General features: G+C 40.8%; 2 protein-coding genes across 2 annotated transcripts; both read left to right on the top strand.

Moving 5' to 3' along the window:
- The first annotated feature begins 416 nt into the window (after nt 1-416).
- f5 (coagulation factor V) lies at nt 417-18031 on the top strand. The gene is made up of 25 exons (XM_036540049.1): nt 417-600; nt 1289-1371; nt 1540-1662; nt 2461-2673; nt 3370-3531; nt 4000-4221; nt 4751-4916; nt 5013-5193; nt 5351-5447; nt 6629-6834; nt 7194-7344; nt 8323-8535; nt 9010-11230; nt 12161-12329; nt 12562-12798; nt 13215-13431; nt 13875-14054; nt 14235-14351; nt 14483-14554; nt 14790-14878; nt 15651-15806; nt 15901-16045; nt 16837-16988; nt 17099-17284; nt 17417-18031. Exons 1-25 carry the CDS (start codon nt 464-466, stop codon nt 17561-17563), a joined length of 6042 nt encoding a protein of 2013 aa, XP_036395942.1. The 5' UTR covers nt 417-463; the 3' UTR covers nt 17564-18031.
- Nucleotides 18032-20082: 2051 nt separating this feature from the next.
- Nucleotides 20083-26583, top strand: slc19a2 (solute carrier family 19 member 2). The gene is made up of 6 exons (XM_036540048.1): nt 20083-20703; nt 22407-23012; nt 23642-23882; nt 24338-24530; nt 25220-25361; nt 25629-26583. Exons 1-6 carry the CDS (start codon nt 20575-20577, stop codon nt 25842-25844), a joined length of 1527 nt encoding a protein of 508 aa, XP_036395941.1. The 5' UTR covers nt 20083-20574; the 3' UTR covers nt 25845-26583.
- The last annotated feature ends 1112 nt before the right edge of the window (nt 26584-27695 follow it).

Raw genomic sequence — 27695 nt, 5'->3', positions numbered from 1 at the left:
GGCAAATAAGTTGGTGTGTTTTGAATGCATTCAAATAAACACTTTCCATGGGGTTAGAATTGATTAGACAGTTATGGTAATGTTGTCAGAGAAAAGTTATGGTAAAGTTATGATGGTAAAGTTTTAAATGCTAATTATAATGTAAACTGTTGCTGGCAACTTGGAGAACAAGCCTAGGTGCCCTTTGAGTCTGATCTATGTTAATACGTGACACAGGGGCTACGCACAGTTAACTGAAAATGACTAACCGCAAACAGCACACAGTTTCAGTCCTGTTCTAGTGAAACCCTCTGAGCCAATGTTCTGGTATGTGACGTGAGTTTGTCCCGAGAGGGGGCGCGTGTGCGTGTGTGTGTTTGTGTGTGTGTGTGTGTGATAAAGTAAGGGGTAGGCTCATCAGGAGGGTCAGAATCTGTGGTTGCTCCACACAGAGTAGTGCTCACTTGGAGTTCCAGAGTCAGACATGAGACTTTGCTCCTGGAGTGGAGCTCCCCTTCTCCTCCTGGGCCTGCTGCTACACAGTGCGCTGGCTGTGGAAAGGCACTACTATATTGCCGCCGTCCACATAAACTGGACATACACCGCACAAGATGGACAGAGGTAATTCAAATTATTATTATTACTATTATTTTTTTAAATTGGGTTTATGAGAACATTAAACCAGTCGCAAGTATGTAGCTCAGTGTACATGGCAGTTGTTTATTAGCCCTGTGAGATTAGTGGTATGTGTCTGGTGCTCCCACCTTCCTTGGGGTTTATTTCAAATGCTTGACTTTTCAAAAAAATATTTCAAGTAGATCTGAAGCTCCAGAGAGATACAAATAATATAAACAATCATTTAAATCATAAAGTAAATGACTGAGGGAACAGTGAAGTGTCCTTTAACTACCTATTGTTAACAATTTAATTTAATGATAAAATTTACTGTTTATATTTCTGACATCTATCTTTTGAAAATGACAGAGAAGCAAAAGAAAAGGTTTCAGTGTGGGTGTAATCCACACTGATAACACAGCTCAGTCTGCTTTCATATTTGGCAGATTAAATTTCACTTTATGTTCATTACTAAATGTATGCATTATGTCTTTTTATATCATATCCTAATAAACTGTAAAATATACTACTGTGCTCATTAAATGGTGAACATATTGACTGATTTATCTTGATATGAGGTAATGGTTAAAATTTTGGACAGTAATATAATGCTATAATTATAATGGTAATAGTTATTATTACATATAGTGTCCTGCCCTATGCATTCACTGCTCTTTTCTATTCGTGTTTGCAGTTCTGGCCCCACCTATAAGAAAGTTGTGTTCAGGGAGTATGATGCTGGCTTCAAACAGGCCAAGGCCCATCCACCATGGTTAGGTAAAGGCTTTGTGTGGGCTTGATGTGATCCAACATATTTCCTTCATCATGTTTACTTCAGTTACCAGTCCAGGTTCATGCAGAAGGAAATTTCCCGATATTGGGGAAACCAAGGAAACAGCCCTGATGTGCGCACCATTTCAAGTGAATTTTGTCATGATTTTACAGGACTGCTTGGACCTACCCTGCGGGGACAGAAGGGTGATGTCATCAAAGTCACATTCAGAAACATGGCTGACAGGCCGTACAGTTTGCATCCACACGGCATAGCCTATGTGAAACAGTCAGAAGGTGTGTAACCATTCTGTGATTGCTACAAGATTGTTTGGGAATACAGGGGATACCCTACTACACACGCCTCAGAAAAGGAAGAACTGTAGATTTCCACTATGCATTTTTCCAACACAAAATCATCTTGAAAGTGGCACTGGGTCAACAGTCTAAGTGTAGTGGAAACTGCTGGGAAAAAGTAAGGAGAAATGTTTTGCCTTGTGCCAGGCACCATCATTCTCCACTTGCAACTTTACTGATGAGTGTTAAGAGCTCGTGATAAAACATAAGGAAGGGTGTGGGCTCACTACCTCTCTCCAACATTTGACTGATCAGTAGAAAAAAAACGGATGTTGCTCACTGTATTTGAATGTTACTCATTCAGTTAAATACACAAATTGGGAAACACAAACAGCTGTGTTTGGCTACTTTAGAAACATTTTAACCAGGACCCACTTCAAAATGTGGTGCTGAAGTCCACAGAATTTTGAGTGGCATAGTTTTGAGGACCAAATGTTCTTACAGAAAAGAGTTTTATAATAACAATAATGAGTTTTGAAAAACTGTTGAAGTCCCCGTTGGGAATTTGGGTTGAAACAGTATGCTTAATTTTAAGTATATCACATTTATCTGCTTGTTGATGCCAAACCCATTATGAATTCATACAGCCTATATCTCACATCTTAGACAGGACATTGAAGTATGACTCTCAATGGAATGATTGCAGGAGATGAGCAGGGATATATTTTGACAGTTCAGGAGTTAGTTTTATTCACAGTCTGCTCAGAGTCCAATGTGACCATGCTGTAACTTTCTCAGGATCCTTGTACTTTGACAACACCTCGCTGTTTGAGAAGGAAGATGACGAGGTCTGCCCGGGGAAAGAGCACACGTACACCTGGGAGGTGACCGACGAGGTGGCCCCAACAGAGGAGGACCCCCCCTGTCTCACCTACACCTACATCTCCCACTATGACATCGTCAAAGACTTCAACTCCGGACTGATTGGCACTCTGCTGGTGTGCAAAGAGGGTACGGTTTCTCTTCTTATTGCCCTTTATTGGCACAAAATAAATATTTTGGGCACGCTTACTCAAGAATATATGTTTTGTCAAGTGTTATGCATTGCTACATATTCAGTGTTACGTATTGAAGTGCTGTTCTTACCTTTTTCCATCAAATATCCAATAATAGATCATACTGATCACAGCTTTGTTTTATTAATTTTGGTTTACCTCTAATACAAAGACCACAAATAGAGGCATGAAAAACGGATCAAAATTACTCAAAAAACATCTCTTCATAAATCATGACTCGGAATCCCTTTTACCTCCCTGTTGATCTGGCAGTCACCGTGGAACTTCCTGTAGCTTAACACTCAGTTAAGAATCTACCTCCACCACCCTTATCAGATGAAGAGTCCACAAATCCACAGAATTATTACTCCTTGTCCCAAATACATTAATTTTAAGGGTCATCCAAATCGATCCATTGCTTTTTCATTCATTTTGTACAGAAATCACAGGACAACCACACAGGAGTGATCACAGAACCTCGCCACCTATGGAGGTCATGAAAGTCCTCTCACTCTGAGCTTTTGACCTTTTTCAGCATCAGCGCCTCGATCCTCTTGCACTAAGACACAATATTTAAGATGTCATCCCGTCATTGGCGTTTTCAGAGGAACACAAGTCAATAATTGATGGATTCTGATTGATTATACCGCAGGTAGCCTCAGTGACACAGGCGAGCAGCTTCTTTTCTCCCAGGAATATGTGCTGCTCTTTGGAGTGTTTGATGAAAGTGAGAGCTGGTACACCACAGGCCTAGCACCCACTGACAGCCGTATAAAGTACACCATCAATGGCTACATGAACGGCTCCATACCAGGTGAGTAACAGAACACCAAGGAATGGCATGGTAACATAACGCATTTCACAGTTTTGTATTTTAATAGGATACGGGAGTGCACACATAAGAACTTTATAACAGCCACCTAACATGTATATCTAATTGGAGATTGATATGAATAATAGGTTTGTACATATTCAACGACTATAAATTAGGTCTATGAACAGGAACCCCAGGGACAGTATTTAGGTAGATGTACCAGGCTGGATCATCATTGCTTCGTACATCAATTCTGTGGGACTTTATTGTTCTCTTCTCCTAGCTGTCATGCTTCCACTTTAAATGCCTTTGAGGTAAAGTATAACCTATAGGATTGGCTGTATTGTATAACTATGTTGGGAGATACCATTGTTTCCCTTTGAATAATCCAGGTCATAGGTGTCTTAAACTAAAATGCCGTGTGGCTGTGAGTGGCTCTTTGCCCATGTGTCTTCTGTCCTCACACAGATCTAAAAGTTTGTGCCTACACCTCAGTGAGCTGGCACCTCCTGGGCATGAGCTCAGAGCCAGAGGTTTTCTCGGTCCACTTCAACGGGCAGGTGATGCTGCACTCAGGGCATAAGGTCTCCACAGTGGGGCTGATCAGTGGCTCCTCCACCAGTGGCAACATCACCACCGCCCACCCAGGCCAGTGGCTGGTGTCCTCCATCGTCAGCGGCCACATGGAGGGTAAGGCACCAGCCGCACGTGGCACCAGTGTTACCGTAAACATAAAAAAAAGTTGAAGTCTTTCTTGCTCTTTTCCTTAAAAGAGACTTAAAAGGGACAAGGAATGTTCTTTGAAACATTGTCAGTAGTTTACCTTACAATTATCTTTTAACATTTATATCTCATTGTTGCCTGGCATTAATGTTCTGGAAAAAGTTGATACTCAATAGCAAAATAACCCCCGGCAATGTGTTTTGTTTTGATGTATTGAGTGTACATACCGTTCTTTGTGCTTCCAGCCAAACACTTTCCTGCTGTTTTATTGCCTCACAAAACCACACTGCTTGCCTTATGATTGGTTTAACATGATTCACTTTCATTTCTTTTCAAGTTTTTTTTTTCCTGTTCTTAATGCATGCATTATGATGCAGTCACAGTCATAACAATGACCTCTTTATTGAGTTTTAACGTTTTCATAAATAATGCATTGATGTAGGTAAATAAGTAAATAAGTAAATATTTTAGACGTGGAACGGTGATCTTGTTGCAGCTGGAATGTATGGCTATCTGAACATTGAAGAATGTGAGGAAATCCCCCCTCCACGCCGAAAAATCACAATGAAACAGAGACGACAGAGTCAGGAGTGGACCTATTACATTGCTGCTGAGGAGGTCATCTGGGATTATGCACCTACGATGGCTGAGTATATTGATAGGTCAGATCAAAGGAGTCCATAATATATGTATATTTAGTTTTTTTTTTTTCCTGAATGGAATCCCATATATGTTCTCTCTTCTTTCTTGGTATGTAGTGACTATAAGTCCAAATACCTGAAGAGCAGTTCTGATCGCATAGGCCAGAAGTACAAAAAGGCTGTATTCACCCAGTACACAGACGAAACGTTCAAGGAAAGAGCAGAGAATAAGCAGAGGAAGATGGAGACCGGAATCCTGGGCCCTGTGATCAGAGCTCAGATCAGGGACATAGTGAAGGTGAGATACAGGCTCTCCATGTTCTGAACAGAGATTCTCATTTCATCTCCACTGTGTTTTTTCCCCCCCTGGCAAATCTATATTTTCAGTCTTGGCAGCAGTGTTACAAGAGAAGGATGACATAGGGTGGCTTTCAGTATGACCTTTATCTTGATAGATTGTCTTCAAGAACAAGGCAAGTCGACCATACAGCATATACCCACATGGGCTGACTATCGACAAGATGGAAGAAGGGTTCAGCTATCCTGACAGAGGTACAGTTATCCTATTTCTGATAGGACGTCTCCCAGCCCATATGGCATTTGTCATCAATGATACCAGCAATGCATGAAAGGAGATTGTAATGGTAATACAATTAGAATTTAAGACCTGGTCATGTCAGAGCATAAGAATGTCCAAAGCCTCTCTCTCTGCGGATTGGCCAGAGGTTTTTACATCATGTGTGCAATTAGTTTCACAAAACGAGAGGTAATATATTGATTATTAGCTTCAATCTACTTAAAATCTCCAAAATGAGATTCATAGAATAGGTAGCCAGGAAAACAGGCAAACAACAAAAAAGCCTGGGAAAGACTGGGTAAAGAACTAGCAGGCATGGGTAAAAGCATATGATAAAGCATATAATCAGTTGAAAAATCTGATGTTAGGCATATTTGCTGGCTTTTATTATCACCCATTATTTTCATTGGTTTTTATTTTCCTCACATTTACATTACATTATTGGCATTTAGCAGATGCTCTTATCCAGAGTGACTTACATCAGTTACATTTTTTTTCGCAATGTTGAGGCAATTTTGGGTTAAGTACCTTTACCAAGGGTATGCCAGAAGTGGCGGCCCCACAGGGAATCAAAACGGGAACCTTTTGCTTATGAGTCCTGCTCCTTAACCACTATGCTACACTGCCACCCATTTCAAGTTTAATATTTCCAAAAATACAAGTTAAGTCACAGTGAGATTTTTTTTTTTAAAGATATTTTTTAATTGCAGACATTTTTGGTGGAGCCGTCAGGGCTATCATTAGTTCTGTGGCAGAGTGTGAACCATGGAGAGGCCACTCTGCATGCATGTCATAGTGTGACATCATTTACAGCTAATATAATTTACATGCTCAAAATGATTTCATTAAGCACCCATTTTTAATAAACCAGTGATTCTATGCATTGCTATTTTTTTTAAAGTGACAGAAAACAATAACTTGACGCTGCAGATTTTTATTCACTTTCTATTGTCTATGTGCTCTTCTTTTGTTATGATTTTACCCTCTTATAAATTTGTATTGTAGCGTTTGTTGTTGAAGCTGTGCACTTTCCTCATTAAGGAAACCATTAATGGTCAATAAATGGTTTAGGTGTTTCGTCTCACATATTGATTCAGCTGCAATATCCTCCTTGTGCTGTCACCCATGGTGTCCCCTATATCTCCCTTTCCACAAGGTAACCAGACTAGCGGGGTACAGCCTGGGCAGACCCATACTTATGAATGGAAAGTGATCGAGGAGGACGAGCCCACAGACAGCGACTCGCGGTGCCTGACCAGGATGTACCACAGTGCAGTGGACCCGGCCCGGGACATTGCCTCCGGCCTCGTTGGGCCTCTACTCATCTGCAAGAGTCAGTCCCTCGACAAGAGGAATGCACAGGTACGGTGGCCCACACTGGACAAAAGCAATTGTCTAGCATTTCTTATTTTTATTTTAAGGGCAGCTAAGGCTGTTCTTTGAAAAATTATCAGTGGGCCTGCCTCATTATTATTAATATTACTTACTATTTAACATGATTTCTGATTGGAGCTTGAAATAAATGTTAAGGTTTTTTGAAAGGCAGAAACACATTTAATCCCAGGGAAATCCCAGGATTTGCCAAGATAATGCAGAGTTAATGTCCCTTACTGGGCTGATTTGTAAATGTTTGGGATGTCCATGGATTTTAAGTCCTGGGTTTTATAGTCTCATACATCACCCTGGGTGTTTTAGTAAATAAACATGACCGTGTTTTGCAGTTGAAGGCAGACAAAGAGCAGCACGCAATGCTGGTAGTTTTTGATGAGAACAAAAGCTGGTACATCGATGAAAACATCAAATCTTTCTGTGGGGACCCCTCAAGAGTCAACAAAGAAGACCCAGAATTTTATAAATCCAATGTGATGCACTGTGAGTATTATTTTCTTCACTTATTTACAATGCAGATTCAGAATTACTTGCCCTCTTTCCTACTCTGTGCTTGGATCAGCAGTTGAGACTAAATTGAGTGTCCCCTGCTACATGTTGTTCTGCATATATGGCTGTAGGTCATTAAGGAACATGTCCAATGTATTTCCAGCAGTTCTTTGCAATTGCATCCATTGGGTGGAGGACAAGCTGCTCTCCACACGGGTGTACAGTTCACGGACAGTACGTTGTGGTCCAGCTCCCATCCCACAATGCTTTGCAAGCTAGCTTCCTACCCCCAATGCCTAGTGTCCATACCCTCTCACTTCATCTCACCCAGTGCATCAGAGGGACACACAACTGCAATGTAGTTTTTATGATTTTGTACCACTGTAATCATGAGTGGAAAACATAGCAGTAGTGTAAAAGGCAGACCTGCACGTATTAGAGGCAATGAAATAGCATGATTCTCATTGTGAAGGTAGATATTATGAAGTACATTTAAAGCAGTGGACAACCTGCCAATATTGCTCACCATCTTAGTGTGCCACACCCACAAATGTGCGTATTGTCAAAGTGCTGGGGACACTGCCTCAACAATGCCTCAGCACTCTGCAGTCAAAATCGCAAGAACATCATCAGCAAGCAGTAGTATTTACAGTAAGATAAAAAGGTGCTTTAAAAGTGTTTGTGCACTAAATATGGTCTTAATGTATTTAAATTGTCTTTTTCCCTCTATTGGTTGTGTGTTTCATTCACGTGTTTGATTGCTAGGCTTGTCAAATGGTGTTATAGATATATAGAAAACAGAGCCAAAGCTACCCACACCCCGTTGATCCTTATAAGATAATATGCCTCAAATTCCATCTAGAGGATGTGAAGTAATGCATTCCTTCAATTACATAAATTGTTTCACAAAAAGTTTTGCTACAGTATTTTCATACATTGTAATTAATTGATTGCTACATTTCTTCTCTACAGCAATAAACGGTTACGTATATGACAGCGGACAGGTCCTGGGGTTCTGCAATGGTGAGATAGTGACCTGGCACATGTCCAGCGTTGGTGCACAAGACTACATTCAGACCGCCACCTTTTATGGTCACAGTTTTGAGCTGAATGACAGACCAGAGGATCTTCTCAGTCTCTTTCCAATGACTGGGGAGACCATCCACATGAACATGGATAACATTGGTGAGTCCATCTGTGTCTCTGCTTCGATAAAAAAGTGTTGTTAAACGTCCACTACAGATTCCAATTCGATTTTAAATCTTAACCTGGGATTCCTCTCTGAAAATGTAAAACTTTAGGAAAGTAGATGTGTAAACTAACCACCTGGGAATTATTTTTCTAATACATTGACCAAAGGCATATTTTTCAAGCCTCTACTGATAGGTACATTTGAAATAATATTAGTGTGAAGACCGATGTAGCCCAGTGATATGTCATTCTGAGAAATAACATAGATGCTTTTAAAAGGCATACTGCATTGTTCACAATTTTGCCTTTTATTTGAATGTATAGAGGGTTTTAAATACAGAAAATGTTACAAGTGTAGATAAATGGTGAAAGATCAGGTTGAGGTGAAATGCTGACAGATTTCAAGTGTGGTCAGCTCTAGTAAAGCTTCATAATTTAACTTGACTAAAATGGTGTTTGTTTTTGTAGGCCACTGGCTGCTGGCATCATTAAGCTCCCATGAGACTCAGAAGGGAGTGAGAGTGAAGTTTAAAGACCTTGAGTGCTACCTAGATTATGACTATAACGAGAAGGAGGAAACTGATATCTTATCTGTAAATACATGGCGCCCTGAAGATATCGATGAAATAAGGAAACCAGGAAATGAAAAACCAACAGAAAAAACTTCGATTAAATATGAAGTTGATGATTACACTGACTCCATGGCAGAGCTACTTGGACTTCGGTCATTCAAGAACAAATCACAAGGACTCAGAGATGATGTAGAATTGTTAGATTTCTCTCTGTTGGATTCTGATGATCAGGTCTTTCCAGTTGGAAACACCACTGAGAATCTTTCTTCCTACACAACTTTACATTACCTGACTCACCCAGAGCTAGGATCCAATGAGAAACCGAGAAATTTGTCATTGGCAGAGAGGGCAAAGGTTAACGGAGACATCATGGAGAGAGGGTCCTTCAATGAAACACTGAATACAACAGGGAAAGCGGCTGACAGCGCAGATCTGTGGACCAATGCTACAACAATGAATGAATCTGTGGCTGAAACAACCAGTATGGAATTACAGGTAAACAAAACAACAATGTTAGTCCTGCAAACCAACATCACAGCTGAAATCAGTTATGCTGTAGAGGGTGTGGCAACGGATGCAGTACTAAGCCAGCTTAATGGGAGCTCTGAGGAAATTCAGAAAGAAGCCACCCCAGTTAAAGAAGGTACCTCACATGTGGAAAAACCTGAGGTGTCTGGGGACAAAGCTACAGGGAATGACTTGTTCACCTACACAGTGCCCTTCTCCAAGATTTTCCCCAGCAGTACTCAGATGGAGATGAACAACACAGACAAAGAAGAGTTTGTATTACTCGATAGTACTGTCACTGAAGAAATCTTCACTGGTTATGATAAAAATGTGGTGGATATAGCTGTTTCAGAAGCGAAATTCCCATATAGCAGTTCTGTTGCTACCACCATCCCCGACGAGGGTCAGAAAGCGTTGCCTGAAAATGCAACACTGGATTCAGGAGGTAATATTTTTACTGCAGAAGCCACTGTGTGCAATTCTAGCTGTGCCAAAGATTTCACTGCTTTCGATGCAGAAATTGGCAAAAGTGATGTGATGAACAATATCAGCAAGTCCCTAGAAATGATTACCAGCACAGAACAGGGCAATTATAGTCTGCTGCCAGAAGCAACGTCAACACTAGGTTTGGATGGAGGAAATGAGACTGCAATGGAAGACAAAATTCTTCCCAAAATCCAAGTACACAATGAAACTTCATCGGCTTCATCATCGGATGAAGAAGCAGTGTGGAATGTTGTGATGAAAGCTCCTGGTGTGGAACACTGGAATTCATCAGAGGAGGTCGCTTATGAAAATGAGGAGGACAATCGCTTGATGGACAGAAACATCACATTTTCTCATGGCTTGATGAATGTTTCCTCTTCACACAACATGTTGTGGAATGTGGATGTCCACATGGGTAATCTGTCTCTGACAGTGTCAGGACCCCTCTTGGACCGCAAACAGGAATCCAACAGCAGTTCAGAGGAGGAAATGCTGCCTAGCACTGATAGCAAGGAGGAAGTGATCATCTACCTGAAAAACAACAGCGAGGAGGTCACCCTCACCAGCTCCTTGGACCACCAGAAGGAGCACTGGAGTTACGATGGGAATCATCAGCTGGTTCCTATGGAGACAAAGAACACCAGGAATGAATCTGAGCCAAATCTGGATGATTCAAAGGTCAGACAAGGAGGTAAAGAGAAGCAGTCCCATGGGGGAAGGAAGCCACCTGGGTCAAGAATTAAGAAAAAGAGGCTCTTTAAGCCCCGTTCTCGAAGCATGGACTCTGGGGGTCCTGAATTCAGTCCTAGGGGGATGAAGCCCATGTCCAACGAAGATCTGAAGTCAAAATCCATTGTTATAGTGGTGCCAAGACGGGACTTCAATGATTACGAGTTATACATACCTAATCTGAGTGAGGAGTCTGAATTGGTTGATATTCCTAATGAGGGCTTTGAGGATACCTACGAATATGTGGATTACAAAGACCCATACAGCCAGCAAGGTGACATTAAAGATATCGACGAGACCACAAAATACTATTTGAAAATGGCAGGGGACAATGTAAAGCCATACTTCATAGCTGCAGAAGAAGTTGAATGGGATTACGCCGGGTATGGCCAAAGGTATCGTTTGGGAATTAGCCTCTCTGTCTCACTATACCTTTTTGCGATTGTGAGTAGCATGATTATAGTGATACCATTTACTCGTACATGTAGTTGGCCTGTTGGATAATTTATTTCCTCTCAATAATTAACAAGAGGGGGTTTTGCATTTTTAAAATGATAGTTAATGATAGTTTTGCTTTTCACCCCTTTATGTGCCCCTCATTTTGGAATTGGCAATTATGACTTGTCTCACTTGTGCAGGCACACTAGACCGCACCAAATGTAATTCTCTCATATACTTGCATGCCTCCAGCAGATTTTTGTACTATAAGTTACCTGGCACAATATAGTAAGCTTAGTGCCTACTGTAGGAGGTGTGCAGCTTCAGTGACATCATCTGAGCAACTTGTAGGTGCCCGATGGCTTACAGGGTGCCCGACTCCTGCCTCATGACTCCCAGTCATGAGCGGCTGATGACACGGCTGGCATCTAACCCAGGCCATATAGCTTAGTTGGTGCTCAGGGCGGACACTTTAACCACTGAGCTACTTAGTTTTTTTAAACTAAGATGTCCAAAGTCACGCATGGTTTGGTTGCCAAGTTGGAAATTGCAAATGACTGGTTATAGAAGGAGGCATGTTTGCAGAGAGCACTAGTTTCAGATATATTTTCTCAGATATATGTTTTATGGTGATAATGACTGCTAACCAGCCCACGTTTCCAGACAATCCCCTATTTATTACAGTGAAGTACTGCTTCAACTGGATAGTCACTACAGTCGTTATTCTTCTTTCTATGTTATCAATAACTGGCTAATAAAAGGGGCAGTATTTAAGTATTCAAGAGACCATGGCATGTTTTCAGGCCTCATATAAACTTAATATCCCCCCCCCCTTACTCCATTTGATCTGTGTGTTAAGTACATATGTGGTTTTCTCCCTGCAACAGGAGGCAGGAGAGAACAAACATAGATGAAAGCCAAACAAAGTTCACTAAAGTGGTTTTCCGGAGCTACCTGGACAGTTCTTTCAGCACAGCAGACATCAGAGGAGAGGTTGATGAGCACCTTGGAATCCTCGGTCCCATCATAAAGGCTGAAGTTGATCAAACCATCATGGTACACTGGCAAATTCGTATGATATATTGTGTCAGATAATTACGTCATTATGACAGGAAAACTTCTGTATGGATTGCACTAGACAGTAACTTACATTTATATTTATATATGTGGCAGACACTCGTAACCACAATGACACACAAAAGGTACATTCAATGAGGTTAGGCAAGTAGCCACACAGATACTGACTCATCACTGCAATCCTTGAAATGTATCACTCTTTATTCCATAGGTTGTTTTCAGAAACCTGGCCAGCAGACCATATTCACTGCATGCGCATGGTGTTTCCTACACTAAACAAATGGAGGGACTGAAGTATGATGACGAGTCTCCTTACTGGTACAAGCATGATAATGAGGTTCAACCCAAACAAACCTACACATACATCTGGAAGGTGGATCCCAAGATTGGGCCCAAGCCTCATGAATCAGACTGTCGGACATGGGCCTACTATTCTGGTGTGAACCCAGTGAGTGCCAGTCTGATCAGACATAGAGTCTGACCTCTGTGAGCATAAACATATTCAACAAAATTTAGATTTTCATAGCAATTTTCCAAGAGCATTATCATATTAGAATCTGAGTACTGCATTTTCAACCGAAATGTTATGCCAATTGTTTTAAAACATACAAATTCTATTCTAAAATATACAACATCCTAGTGAAATGTTCTGAAATGAATTTGATTTGATTGTATTTTTCAATACATAGTGTATTTAATTGGAATATGACTAAATTGCAATATACTGTATGTACTGTTTTAAAAAAAACAATTTAATTGCCGTGCAGGTTTTCCCTATGTGCTTTCTCTTGAGCATTTACTCTCCTTGCATCTCCATTATCTTCATCGGGAGTGCTGACAAATTTACTCTGTGGCTATTTACAGGAGAAAGACATCAACTCAGGGCTTATCGGGCCCCTCTTGATCTGTAGGAAGGGAACTCTGGCGAAACACTCGCAGAACATGCGGGAGTTTGTCCTGCTCTTCATGACGTTTGACGAAACCAAAAGTTGGTATTATGAAAAAAACGTGGAGCTGATACAGAGGAAAAATAAAAAAGCAGCGGTGGATCATCAGCTCACAAAGAACTTGAAATTCCCAGGTATGAAATGTTGCGTCATTGACTATGTGCCATTTTTTGGCTTCCTTTTTTAAATTGAACTAAAGTTTTATTTAAATCTGACAAAAAAAAAACACATTTGAGTGGGGTATCTGATACTGAAAACTTTATTTAGTTACATTGTTCATGTTGTTTTATCACTACTAATTGCTGGAAAAGTGTTATTATTTTACTCCTTACTCGTTTCCAGCAGTATACACAAATTTTTCAAAAATATGTGACCTTATTGATTCATCAAATGAAAGTGTTCATATTTGAGATGTGAAACTTCCTATTCAGATTAAATTGTTGTTTCTATTGTTTCGTCATTAATTTAGCATAGAAGTCATTGTTTTTTTAACTTGTAAATTGTTTAGCAAATGGATGAAGACACTTAGAAAATGGGCAATTTGTGAGTTTTGTTGACCTTAAGTATTGTTTTCCAGCCATCAACGGTATTGTCTTCAGTCTTAAAGGACTCAGGATGTATACCAACCAGCTGGTCAGGTGGCACCTCTTCAACATGGGGTCTCAAAAGGATCTCCACAGTGTCCACTTCCATGGGCAGACCTTCCTGGACAAACAAATCATGGAATATCGCCAGGGAGTTTATCCACTGCTTCCTGGTGTGTCACAGTCTCTCTGATCTTGGAGTCTGCTTTTTATTTGCAGCATTGATTTATCTCTTAAGGGAACTGTGAAAGCAAAAAAGGAAATAAGCTTAATATATCAGCTTGGTATGTACTTTAACTATATGTACTTTTTTGTGTATGTCCCTCCCCTCCCCCAAACATCTGTTCCTCCAGGTGGCTTTGCAACTTTGGAGATGTGGCCTTCAAAGCCTGGGCTATGGCAGCTGGAGTCAGACGTTGGGGGTGTCCAGCAGAGAGGGATGCAGACACTGTTCCTGGTTATAGACAACTGTAAGGGAATCTCAAATAAAATGGCACCAAGCCACTTGGCCTTGCTCTTTGAAAACCATGAAATGTGTCAGCCCGTGTGAGTTGGAGGTTCCCCTCTTGACCTCTGATTTGTTTTTCCCTCTGATTTGCAGCATGTGGCCATCCACTGGGCCTGGTCTCCCAGAGTGTGAAAGACAGCCAGATCACGGCCTCTCACCACACAGGTACCTGCTTCACCTAGGTGTCACTGCATATAAGGATAAGTGAAGTGAAATAGTGAAGATGTCTTATGTTTTGTATGGAACATGTCAGCAAAAACAGGTTGTGTCTACTTACGATCAGCTTGGACCAAAGCACTGTAGACGTATTGATTCTGCTTTTTACAGCTGCTCGGTTGCTGTTATAGTGATTGGGTAGCTGCTCTGTTCTCATCTGTTTCCTTCTTGCTATCTGTTGAAGGAGAGTGGAAGCCACATTTGGCCAGACTATATAACACAGGCAAATACAATGCTTGGAGTACTGAGAGGAACACTGCAAACTGGATCCAGGTACACTTAAATGGAAAATTTGGTTATTCTATGAGAAAACAAACACGCTGGGAATGTGTGGTATGTGATTAGGTCAAACTGAACAATTTCTTTAGGGGCTGTTTTACTTACTGACCTCCACAACAGGTCAGTTAACTAACAGTTAACTTAAAAAATTCAAGAAGTATTTGTTAGGTTATAACACTAATAATAGTTTTGGGGGCATAACTTTGCATGTGCTCTAAAAGGGAAGTCTGCTTTAAAATCTGAATTTTATCAATTTTATGGTATATATCAACTACTTGCATGTACATTTGAGCAAACCTTGTCCTGTAACTGGCCTTGTCATTCACCTTACTTCTCTAAACCAATATCCACCAACATTAACCTATTTGGAACAGAGTGTGTGAGCTTTATAGTAGGGTATACCATTTAAAAAAAATCCACTGAAAGGTATTATAATGCCACTGCCCAAAAATAATTAAAATAATCAATATAAATGTTGGTGTCTTTGAGGGACCTAATCAAGGAAAAATAGCTTTTTGACAGGATTTTGTATCCCTCCATTCACTCTGATGAATATCTCTAGCTTTGTAAATGGTGGCAGTGAACCAGGTGTAACAATACAGGATGTTCAGTTGTACATGTAAATACCTGATACATACCATAAAATATGTCAATCAGCAAAGCATATCATTTTGAATTTGGGCTCTGTTTCCCTTTTAAGGGTAACTGTAGAGCATTGTCCTTCCCAGGGGCATATGAATCAAACCTGACAATGTCTGTTCCCCAGGTGGACTTTAAGAGGCCGGTGGTGATCAGCAAGGTGGCCACGCAGGGAGCCAAGCAGTTCTTCACCTCTCACTATGTCATGAACTACACCATCTCCTACAGCACAGACAGGAGGAAGTGGACGTTCTACAAGGGAAACAGCAACTTCTTCAGAATGGTGACCGCAGCTCTGAAATTATGATCTAACAATGGTGATCTGCAGAGCAAGAAAATAATGTGCATATGTAATACCCTGAATGTTACCCCCCCAGTCATTCACAGGAAACCAAGATTCCCATGACGTCAAGGAAAACACCTTCTTCCCACCTTTGATTGGTCGATTTATTCGCCTCCACCCTCACAATTCCTATAATAGGCCAACTGTGCGCTTGGAGTACTATGGATGTGAGCTCGATGGTAGGTGACAGACTATACAACATGAAATGATGCTTTCACTTACACCATAAATAAACATATCCATTGTACAATTGTAACCACAGAGAACATAACCTTTCAAAGCAAATATTTCACATTGGTGGACAGTGGGAGTGGGAGTTATCCTTTGTGAAAGGTCTGTTTAGGTGGATTTTAGGAAAATCAATTTGCCAAAGTAATAAAAAAGAAAGTAATGTGGTAAAGTGACAAAATAATACTGGAATTAATGTCCCCTTTATGCAAATATACAAAATGTTAGTTGCGGCTACATCACATAGCTGTCTGAAGGAATCAGTCCGTCCAGCCATCGAGCCTTTTTGCAGTCTGCTTCAGTCCTATTTAGCATGTTTTTTTGATGGTCCCAGCACACTTGTCACAAAAGTATGAGTAGTTTAACTTAAATCCATATAAGTATACTTTATTACTGTTTCCAAATGAAGCACTTTCAGCGTCACTGTGAGCAGTTACTCAGTTTGTCCTGTAAAAAACCATAATGCTGGTCGACAAGATTCATCTCTTTATTCATCTGTCTGTTTATTGATGTTTTGTCATTATGACTGTGACGGGACGGCGAACAGCAAACAGGTGACGACAACAGAGATTGGGGTGAACGAAGACAAGACGTTTAATTGTGCTATACAACAAACAAAAGATATAGCTATTCACAATAATAAACAAATAACACCGGGCAATTATTCCCAGGTGACTGGGGGTCTAGTGGACATTGAAATGGAATCACTGATGGCTCTGTGATGGTGTGTGATTTGTGGCAGGATGCTCTGTGCCTTTGGGAATGGAGAGTGGGAGGATCAAGGATGAGCAGATCACAGCCAGCTCTACAGCCTCCAGCTGGTTCGTTGGCCCCTGGCATCCATGGTTCGCTCGTCTCAATAAACAGGGGGCCGTCAACGCCTGGCAGGCTAAGGTAGTCGCGCAACAAAAATTACGCTGTGTTGTGCTATGCAGTCTAGTAGCCTTGTGTAGTAACTCATAAGCTGGCATCGACCAACTATCACCGTCCTTTTTATTCAACAGACCAATAATATGCAGCAGTGGCTGCAGGTGGAACTGAAGGAGGTCATGAAGATAACCGGTATCGTTACCCAGGGGGCCAAATCTTTGGGCACAGAGATGTACGTGACAGAGTATATCATTGAGTACAGCAAGAATGGCAAGACGTGGACGAAATACAAAGAGGACGAGCATGACCCTGAGCCACAGGTTTGTGTCAAAGTCACCATTTCCCAGAATAAGCTTAGAGAGTAACTTGTACCAGTGTAAGATATGAGCGGTCTGATCTGAGTCTGAGTCATATACTGTAGATAATTTTAATCCTTTTGTCTCCTCTTGCAGGTATTTCTTGGAAACAGTGACAATAATGGACATATGAAGAACTACATCTATCCCCCCATATTTGCACGGTTCATAAAGATTATTCCTCGAAGGTGGGAGAGCACAATCACCATGAGGATAGAGCTGCTTGGGTGTGATTTTAAATAAGGACACAGAGGGCATTATTTTGTGACACATACCCTAACTCTTTTCATACATGGATACAAGGCATGAAATTGTCATCCCTTTCATTTACTTATTTAATTATCTGTGAACTTAACTCTAGACGAATTGTAAATATATGAGTACTTAAAATATCTGTTCAGTCACCATCAATAGGTTCTATGCTTGTATGTGCTTATGTATGTCTGTTTGTTCAGACGAGTACCATAGCAGAGACCTTTCATCACAAAGGAGACTATGAACTCCCTGTGCATGCTTGGTGTACCTGATTTCTAGTAACTGTTTACATTAGACAGCTGAATGAAACAGTTCTTGTAAAAGGCCTTTAGGTTAAACAATACAGAACCAGAACTTTTATATTGTGCAGGGAATCATCTATCTTGGATAATACTAGTAAAATATCTCTCAGACTCTACAGTCAGAGCTCTTTGAAATAAACTGGATGAATCCCACTGTGACTCAAACTGAATGCCTTTTGACATATCTTTTTCAACATGTAACCCTTCATAGAACTGGGTAGGTACAGGAAACCTATAGGATTTGTTTGCACTTACCAACATTAGGCATTCGACTGCTAGTCCTCTCCTGGGGAGATGAAAGTGTAAATGAGTTCTGGGGCAGGCCCAATATGGGCAATGAATGGCATGCAGCTCTTTCCTTAGGGAAGGATGTTATATTGCGACTCATTAACAAATTCATATGAGAAGAAGACATTTAGCAGTAGCTTTACAGCTGCACTGGGACATAATATGACCCAGCAGTATTGCACTTGCCCAGACATTTGAGCATAGGTATGATCTTGCTTGCACATTAGGCTCTTCATGGATCAAAGTTGATGTTAATTCTATTGAGTCACCCACTGAAGAAAGAGAAAAAAAAATATTGCAAATCATTGGACACGCCATGCAATATGTTAAAGTTTTAATAGCAAGTCTCAAATTTCTATTCGTATATGAATCTTCTGGTACACTCATACATAGCTAATGACTATTTTTAACAGTACAAGTCTTACCCTGAGAGAGACCTGAGAAGGAGACTTTGCTGGCATGACCATCCCTACCCTGACTAAATGAAGCCAATTCTGTTGCCATTAGCTCCTGGTCATTTTTGGGACACAGTTCAGATCAAGCTTGGGCCATAGAACTCAGACTGCACTCAAGCACATACCTTAACAACTGAGCTTCATGAGAGTCCCCAAATTAGGAGCCCCATGTTTTGTAAAGATTTGATTTTGCAGTTTCAAAGATTAAAAAATTCAAAGATTCATATTTCCATTATGAATCTTATTGAAATGCACAGTGCTGCTCATATGAATTAATACCACTGGTTAAATAGTAATAAGCATATAATATAACAGAACAAGGTAGGTATCGGATCATTTTTCTTGGTTATTTTTCATATTGTACCTAACCTTAACATTACTGCACAGAGCAAAGTTATTTTATCCCTATTTAACAAATTTTATTCCAAAAAACACAGGTCACATTTATTCAAACCCCTGTAGCTGTAAATACTCTGGAATTTATTACACATTACGTGTAACAGTCCATAATCTGAACTCTATGCTATGACTAGGCTGGTTTGCTTTCATCTGAAATGTCCTCAAGTGGGTCAGGGTGTCGGGTGCAAGGGCTGAACATGAAGATATAGGCCCTCGTTCCATCTCCAGGCCTTTCCCCTTGTCAGCCTCACCCATTTTATGACATCATCTGAATTAACGTCAGCACAGTTCCGCACACCAATATGAATAATGTACCTTCTTCAAAAGATCAGAAAATAAGGTGTCGCCAGCTTCTGCTGAAGCAGTCCTCTTTGAAGTAACAGGTGCATTTAACAGAACGCGCAGACATCCACACTTGACCCTCATTTTGAAAACCCATTAAGACAGTGCGGACAATCAGGTAATATATAAGCAGCTTTTTTTTTCTAACAAATTAAAATCTCTGATTGGTTTGTCTAAAGCTCTGGATTGAATCTAGCAATGTTTTAACGTCTACTGTTATTAGCAATATATAGGCACGACTGTTGTATAGGTTGGTTGGCATTAATAGTAGGCTACTGTTATGCACATAGCTTGATAGTATCTGAACACAAATGATAGATCACCCTGTTGAAAATATCACGGTCTATCTAGCTGCCAGTAACACCCCACCTTTCTTCCAGCTATCACTCACAAAAGAAAATCCCGATGAGTCCCGATGGTTAGTTCCATAACCTATGGATATTGACAGATGGATTGATTTTCATTTTCAACAGCCGTTTTCGTTGGATTGCAAACTTGATAGCAAGGTCCAAAATACTACATTAAATTCAACGCACAATTTTAGTACAGAATGCTGAGTCATAACCTGTTTTAATCACCCCCTTACATTAACCAGTGAACTGGCAGCTTTACAATCCATAATTCTGTTTCTGGCGGACTTTGCAAACGATTTATTGTTGATCCATCACGTGTAGAGAGCGCAACCAATCAGCGTCTCTGTTTGAGTGTACGAAGTGGAAAACAACAGCGTACAAATATCGTCAGGAAGTTGCGTTAAACGAAAAGACATACAGTTTCTTATTGTTATATTTATTAAGAATACAACTGGCCTGGTAATATTTACGTGAATTAACTAGTTTTGAAGAAAATCCTATTAGTTTTTCCATTATGGTCAATTGGAAGTTAAGGAATTGCGGCCCACTGACAGCCATATTGGACTCTCCAGCTCCGGCAATGGAAACGATAGTTTCCGGGTACATTCTACTTCTTTTGAGTACATGAGGATGCAGCCCCTATCCCGACGGTAGGGATGACCTCCCACATGGTCTGATGTTACGTATCTGGTTTGGTGAGAACCTTGGCTACTATGTTGCCGGAGCAGATCAGTGATTGGGCACGCAGAATTGGCACCGGAGCATCGCTATCATCTTGAGCGGAAAATTAGTCCGTAATTTCGCAACTTGCGCGAAAGGTTGTTCGGAAGGTCGCAGGCAAGGCAGCGCGTGTATTTGACATGTCTGAACCATGGGTTTATCCTACAGTTTTGTTGTGCGTCTATGGGTTTTTCTCGAGTATGAAACCTTCAGAACCTTTTCTTACCGCGTTTTTGATGGGACCTGACAAGAACCTAACTGAAACAGAGGTGAGTGATGTAATGTTAAAATTGTAGTCAAACGTCATTAATTTCAAGAAGTGCGAGCTCACTACCGATATGGCAAACTTGACCTTGCTATTTTAGCTGTCTTATACACAGAGATCACACATGCAACTACATTTTAGCTACATTATTTTGTTTTAGCTAAGAGGTGCTTGATGGCTAGATAATGATAAATAAAGAAACTCACTTAGCTAAATTGTAGTTAGGCTAGGTCTAGCAAGTCTAATTAGGTAAGTTGGCTATACTAGACTACTACTAGACAATGTCATCAGTAGAGTACGGCAGCTCAAGTGCAATGTTAGCTTGATGAGTTAATTATTTAAACGCTTGAGGTTGGGCATCAACAGAATTGTAAGAACCGGACTCCAAAGGACATGCAAACAACCAATGTTACCTGCAGACGCTTTATGACCTCTTGGGTCCGCTTCGTCTTATTCGTTTTTCGTTTCTGAATCGGAAAGTGGAAACGTTCTTACTTTACTTTCTTAAAAGAGACAGTAAAGTAGTTTCGTTGCTAGCTGACGTTAATTAGCTATAGAAAGCAGAAAATCTGGTCACACGCATGTCTTTTCATGTGATTTCTGTGACCATATGGCTAGCTAACTTGCGATGCACGTGCTTAGCTACGAGAAACGTTTAATAATTGCTTACAAGGTATCACGTTTTCTCGACAATGAATTAATCGAATTATTTATACATCAAATATATTCTGGGAAGTCAGTTGTTGCCTACGAAATATTCTTCTCTTTTTCTTTTACCACATCCTATGTCCACAAGCGTCAGCCGCGTGAGAGGCTGGCGACAGAGTTGGGGTAGAATTACATTTCAGCTCAGCCAGGTCAGAGAGTGAGTTGAAAATCGTCCATCATTTGCTGTGAAGATTACAATGTTTAGTTACTAAATTGAATTCAGTTATTTTCTTGAACTGAAGGAACTTAAATCAAATTGAGCCCGCTTCTCGTCGCAGATGCCAAAAAATGACAAAGTGGAGCGGGAAAGCCGGAAACAATCTTATTTTATCATTCCTGTCCTATGGGGACTTCCTGCTGTTACCTGTGGCATTCATGAAAGGGGAAGGAAATTGGCACACTAAAAAACAAATTTACAATCAAGTACAGCTTTGGAGATCACTAGAAGTAAAGTTTGTGTCTGCAGATTTTTCTGTATGACCTGTTGATGTTAATTTAGGCTGAGTTCATGCAGCAGCCCAACGTTAAGGTCTTCTTGCAGAATCTACACAGATTTCACTCATACAGTCTGATATGAGCCTGGGCATCAGTCTTAGATGTCAGTGTCAAAATGTGTGTGTGTGTGTGTGTGTGTGTGTGTATGTGTTTTCCAGAAATAATATAAATACTGAAAGTAAACAGAGGTTAAATTATCATTGGGCTCCATGGTCCTCAACATGTGTTTTGTGACTCAGTCCAGTAGTCGTTGAAGTGCTTGAAGAATTCTGAGTATTCTCTTAAAGCGGTTTCTCGTGATCGATAATCTGGTTTTAATTAAATCCTTGATGTAATGCAAGATGCCAAAATGAAATATTTTTGAGACTTAAGAACACAGTATAAGTAACTAATCAGATTGAAAAAGTTAAAAAAAAAATTAAGGGATATATTAAATGCTGTCCACAGTAGAATTTCCCTTCACAGTACTAGCTACATTTTTTTTTTGGTCCCTTTTTTCTGAAGGTTGTCAATGAAATTTACCCAGTATGGACCTATTCCTATTTGGCGCTTCTGTTTCCCGTCTTCCTTGCCACGGACTACCTTCGCTACAAGCCCGTGATAATCCTGCAGGGGGCCAGCTTCGTGGTGACTTACGCAATGCTGGTGAAAGCCCAGGGAGTGCTGGCGATGCAGTTCCTGGAGTTCTTCTACGGGGTCGCCACGGCGACAGAGATCGCCTACTTCTCCTACATCTACAGCGTGGTGGACCCGGAGCAGTACCAGAAGGTGACCGGCTACTGCCGTAGCATCACGCTGGTGGGCTCCGCTGTGGGCTCCCTGGTCGGCCAGCTCCTGGTGTCAGTGGCCGAGGTCCCTCTGCTCTACTTGAGCGTCATCACTCTGGCGTCGGCGGTCGTGGGGTTTGCAGCCCCATGGTTCCTGCCTGTGGCCAGCAAGAGCCTGTTCTTCCACCAGAATGCCCAGGACTCGGATGAAGAGGGCGTGGAGGAGCCTATGAACAACACCGCGGTAATACTGATGGCGGAGGAGAATCACTATAATGCGGAAAAGGAGGACCTGGACAGTAATGTTCCACTCAATGCAAATGGGCATGGTGGGGCAGGCAAGGTGAGCTGCTGTGAATCTGTCTGTACACCCACACCCATGTCTGAGGTGCATAACTGCAGATGCATCATTTCCAAGGCACGTATTGAAAGGCACCAAGGGTGCGTCCATGATAGCTTCAAGTAAAGTAAAAGGGATTGTATTTAACTTGTTCTGCTAACAGTTTATTAGCACAAGGAGAATTCTTTTTGTGTGTGCCTTGCACAACAAAACTTAAAAAAAAAAAAAAAAAAAGAACTTTTTTGGATACTTTTACAGAAAAGTTGGCTATACAGTGCCTTCCATGTTTAATAAATATAAAATATAATCATTAATTCAAAGTTTGTCATTTGGATCAATAGCACTTTAGTCTTTGCGATGCTTTTTTATAACATTTAAAAACAAGTTTTATGCTTAAGATAATTCCCCGGTCAGGTTAGTGCACTGAATTTACCATGACTTTTACAGCTTTGGTGTGCTTTACGAGCCAGAATCTGCGTGACTCAGGCCTGGATGCCAGCACAAATAACAAATCAAACACTGGCTGAGGTAGCAGGTTTAGACAAACCAGTACTAAATTCACTGGGAATGTACACATGAAGCCAACTTATTTCGCCTCCCGCTCCCATGTTGTTTCCCTGCATTAATCACAGGTGATGAGGCAAGCCAAGGACAGGAAGGTGGGCTTGGTGGATGTGCTGAAGACTCTGTGGAGTGACTTCCTGCAATGCTACTCCTCCTGCACGCTTCTGGCCTGGTCAGTGTGGTGGGCACTCTCCACCTGCGGCTACTACCAGGTGGTCAACTATGCCCAGGCCCTGTGGGAGAAGGTCCTTCCCTCCCAGGAGTTTGAGATCTACAATGGCTACGTGGAGACTGTCTCAACACTACTGGGTACTGCCTCTGTCTTTGTAATGAGTACTCAGTAAAGGATCTATGAGGAGGAATACAAACCCAGTGAAATATTTGCAAGATGCAGCACCTTATTTATAAATCAGTTTTATAGGTACAATAGTTTGGCATACACCTGGTGTACCTTTTCCTGGAGATTTATTTTCAGCTACTTATTGATGTTTTTCAGAGAATGTAAAGCTAATTTTGAGCTCCAATCCAGTGTACATGTTAAGTACTTATTTTAAGGAGAATTGCTGGTACTGTTTTAAGGGAAACACGTGAAGCGCCCTTATATAGAGAGCCTGTAAAATCAGTGTTCTTCGTCCGCAGGAAACAACACTGCAGCATAACCAGTGTCATTATGTGACAACACCTGCTAACCAGTTGATTGGTGCTGTTTGAATGTGTTTCAACCATGTTAGCTGCAAATCTGACGTGCTGATCTGTGCCCTCAGGTGCGGTGGCTGCGTTTGGGGTGGGCTTTGTGAAGATCTCCTGGGCAGCCTGGGGCGAGCTGGCCCTCTGCGTCTTCACCGTGGTCATTGCGGTGGCAGTGTACCTCATGGACATAGTGCGGGACATATGGGTGTGCTATGCCTCCTACGTTGTCTTTAGGGGCACTTACATGCTGCTCATTACCATAGCAACGTGAGTTTGTTAATCACAGCTTTCCAGTGTGTTTGGTTGTGAAATTGGCTTGATGAAACTAATACAGGAGAGCAAGTATAGGAGGGGAATGTAAAATATAGATAATAACCTAAGGATATGGCTAAATCTAGGCAAGGTGGACTTAGTACTTATTTGAGAGACCTGTAAAAACCAGCTTGGTGCAGGAAGTGACGTGGGTGGGGTTGGCACTGTGAAAGGAAATGCCAAATGCAGGGACGGGGACACTGTGTTGTAGGAGATTCTTGTTTTTCGATGGGATGTTAAACCATGGTACTAAATGACAGTCATTATTTAATGTCTTCTGGCACTCATTACAGCGAGGCCAAATTTCTGTTCTATCACAATTTTGGTCAACTGACTGATCTCCAGTTGAATTTGGCAAATCAGTGTCGCCACCCCCATTGAAACTGATCTGTGATCAGCATTGTGGTGTAGTACTGCCAGGTGGGGTTGCATATTGATGCTCGATGAGTTAATTTTCCCTCTCACTGTCAGGTACTCTGAGATTCTTGAGAGGCTCAGCATGAATGCGGGGCATTGTGCTTGTAAATGATTTGGCGTATTAGCAAAAAGATGAAAGTGCTACATCAGCTTTGGTATTCATGTCATACTGACTCTGTGACAGTACTGTATCAATGTAAATTTGAATTTCTGCATCTCCACACCAGGTACCAGATAGCTGCTAACCTCAGCATGAGGCGCTACGCCCTTGTGTTTGGAGTGAACACGTTTATAGCCTTGTTACTGCAGACTCTGCTCACTTTGATTGTGGTGGACACCGTTGGGTTGGGCCTTGATATTTTCCCACAGGTAAGGCAGTGTAAGAATAAATATTTTCATTGAAAATTTGCCATGACTTTGCTCTGGCATTTTAGTCAGTGTTGGAAAAAAAACGAATGTTTCCAATGAAAACAAACAACGGTTTCTGGTGTAAACGTATGATTCAGTGTGAAAAGAAAGCAGAAAGTCTATCTTGTATAGACTTGAGAGTGATGGAGTTCAGCAAATCCTTAGTTTTGCATTTGCGCATTCTGATTACCAGTGCTGTGTATTAAGCGTTTCCTCCTCTCTCTGCAGTTTCTGATCTATGCCAGCTACTTCGCCGTGATTGCTGTCATCTTCCTGGTAGCTGGAGTGTATAAGGTAGTGGTGAGGTGCAGGGGTGAGCGTGCTGGGCAAATGGAAAGCAAGGAGACCGAGCTGGCTTCGCTAGGGGGCGACTCATCACCCTACACCCCAGAGGTGGGGGAGACCACAGGAGACCCACTCTCTTCTCATTACCAAGAGAACTGAGGAACAGTGTTGGAGTTTGGTGATGAGAAGACAAACTCTTCATGTGTCTTCGGCTGCTGATGTGTCAAGCACTTACGTTTTCCAAATATGCCTGATGCTGCTGGATGAGAGATCTACTTGAACAAAATGTTACCAGTTTGCTCTGGGTAGATATAGGAAGCCTGTATTCAGGTTTGTCAACGAAAGGGTCATTTTTGGTCATACATGAAGCCTTTACTTATTGTATTTATTTGCATATGAGGACAATCAACCATCACTTGGCATATGTTCTCTGTAAGTTGTTGCCTTAAGATGATACTTGGGCTTGTTGTACATTACAGATTGGAGTCAGTATCCAACATGTCTATTCTGATGAGCACTTAGTTAAAATATTCCAAATGAAGCAATTCATTAGCTTGTTTGACACAAGTCAGTATTTTCATCTTAAGATATATTTTCTACTGTGAATAATAATGGGCTTGTTGCTTTGTATCTCCACATATAAAAAGTTCACCCTATGATTGGATGACAAGCCTATTGGTATGGTTTTGTCTGTCATAGACAAGCATGCATTATGTTTGAAGAAAAAAACAACTTGCCTAATGCAATGTATGTGGAGCTGTGGAATGATAAATAGGAAACCAAATTAACCAAATGCTTGAACCTTGGGCTCAAAATCCATTAAGAATGGTTTTTCCCTGTGATCTGCGTTTTTAATTTTTTTATATACAGCACCAGTCAAAAGTTTGGACACACCTACTCATAGAAGGTTTTTTTTTTTTAATTTTTGCTATTTCCACATTTTAGAACAATGGTAAAGGCATCAAAACTATCAAATAACACACATGGAATTATGGAATGACCAAAACAGTGTTAAACACATGAAATACTTATATTTTAGATTCTTCAAAGTAGCCAAACAATATTTTATTTTAATGAAGAAATTCATACATAGGTATTAACGTCACTATTTATATTTGTCTTAGAAACACATTTCAAGCATTTAAGCATAAGTCTCGAAAGAAGATGTCTTTGACATCTTAATTGGGTGTGGCCAAACTTTTGATGTACAGTATATATTTTTATATATAATCTACAAGAGGGTATTTGTACACCACTGGTGTCATAGTACCTGGGAAAATTGATCAGATTGTCCCGGTAAACGTGTGGCATGTACTGTGGGACCCTACCAAGCACTGCGAAGCAAGCGCTACAATAAGTTTCACCAGGGGAAACCCCTGGCATTTTTGAATGACACAAGGTGGTCATCATGACTAACTTGTGAAACAAATACTTTGTGTAATGTCAGTATGATTTTAATGTTATATTGCCAATAGAACAAAGGTGTCTGTGATGTCATATCATTTGTAGTTGTGACCATGGTATTTTTAATACTACATGTTTCTGGTATAACTTATATAAGACATTTTTTATGTATGTATCTATTTAATGCACAGTTAGCACAGTTGTCTTGACAGGAATCCATGCACTTATTCTCTACCCATGTGGGGTAGTCTCAACGCACAAATGAAATGAGAAGTAATGTCATTCTGTGTTATGTTACATGTTGAGCGTCTTGACATTGGGGTTTTGTGGTCACAGTTAATATCAGGGGAAAGGTTAAATTTTGTAAGCAAAGTGAAATTGATCAGTTTGATGAGATTAATTACAATGTACTTAAGCCTTCATACTCTTCATTCACTCTGGGTTTTAGATTATTAAAAGCCAATAATGCAGTCATTAATATATCAGTATAATGTATTATTTTTATACTGTCTTTTATTTATTTGGTGTCACATGTGGCAAATATAGATACTTGATAATCAAACCAATGTTGCCTTTAATATGACATTACTCAATCCCAATCTAAGT

Source organism: Megalops cyprinoides, chromosome 11, assembly GCF_013368585.1.
Source record: "Megalops cyprinoides isolate fMegCyp1 chromosome 11, fMegCyp1.pri, whole genome shotgun sequence".
In the NCBI taxonomy this organism is placed as follows: domain Eukaryota; kingdom Metazoa; phylum Chordata; class Actinopteri; order Elopiformes; family Megalopidae; genus Megalops; species Megalops cyprinoides.
The sequence above is the reverse complement of the archived record's forward strand: the minus strand, read 5'-3'. Positions and strand labels throughout refer to the sequence as shown.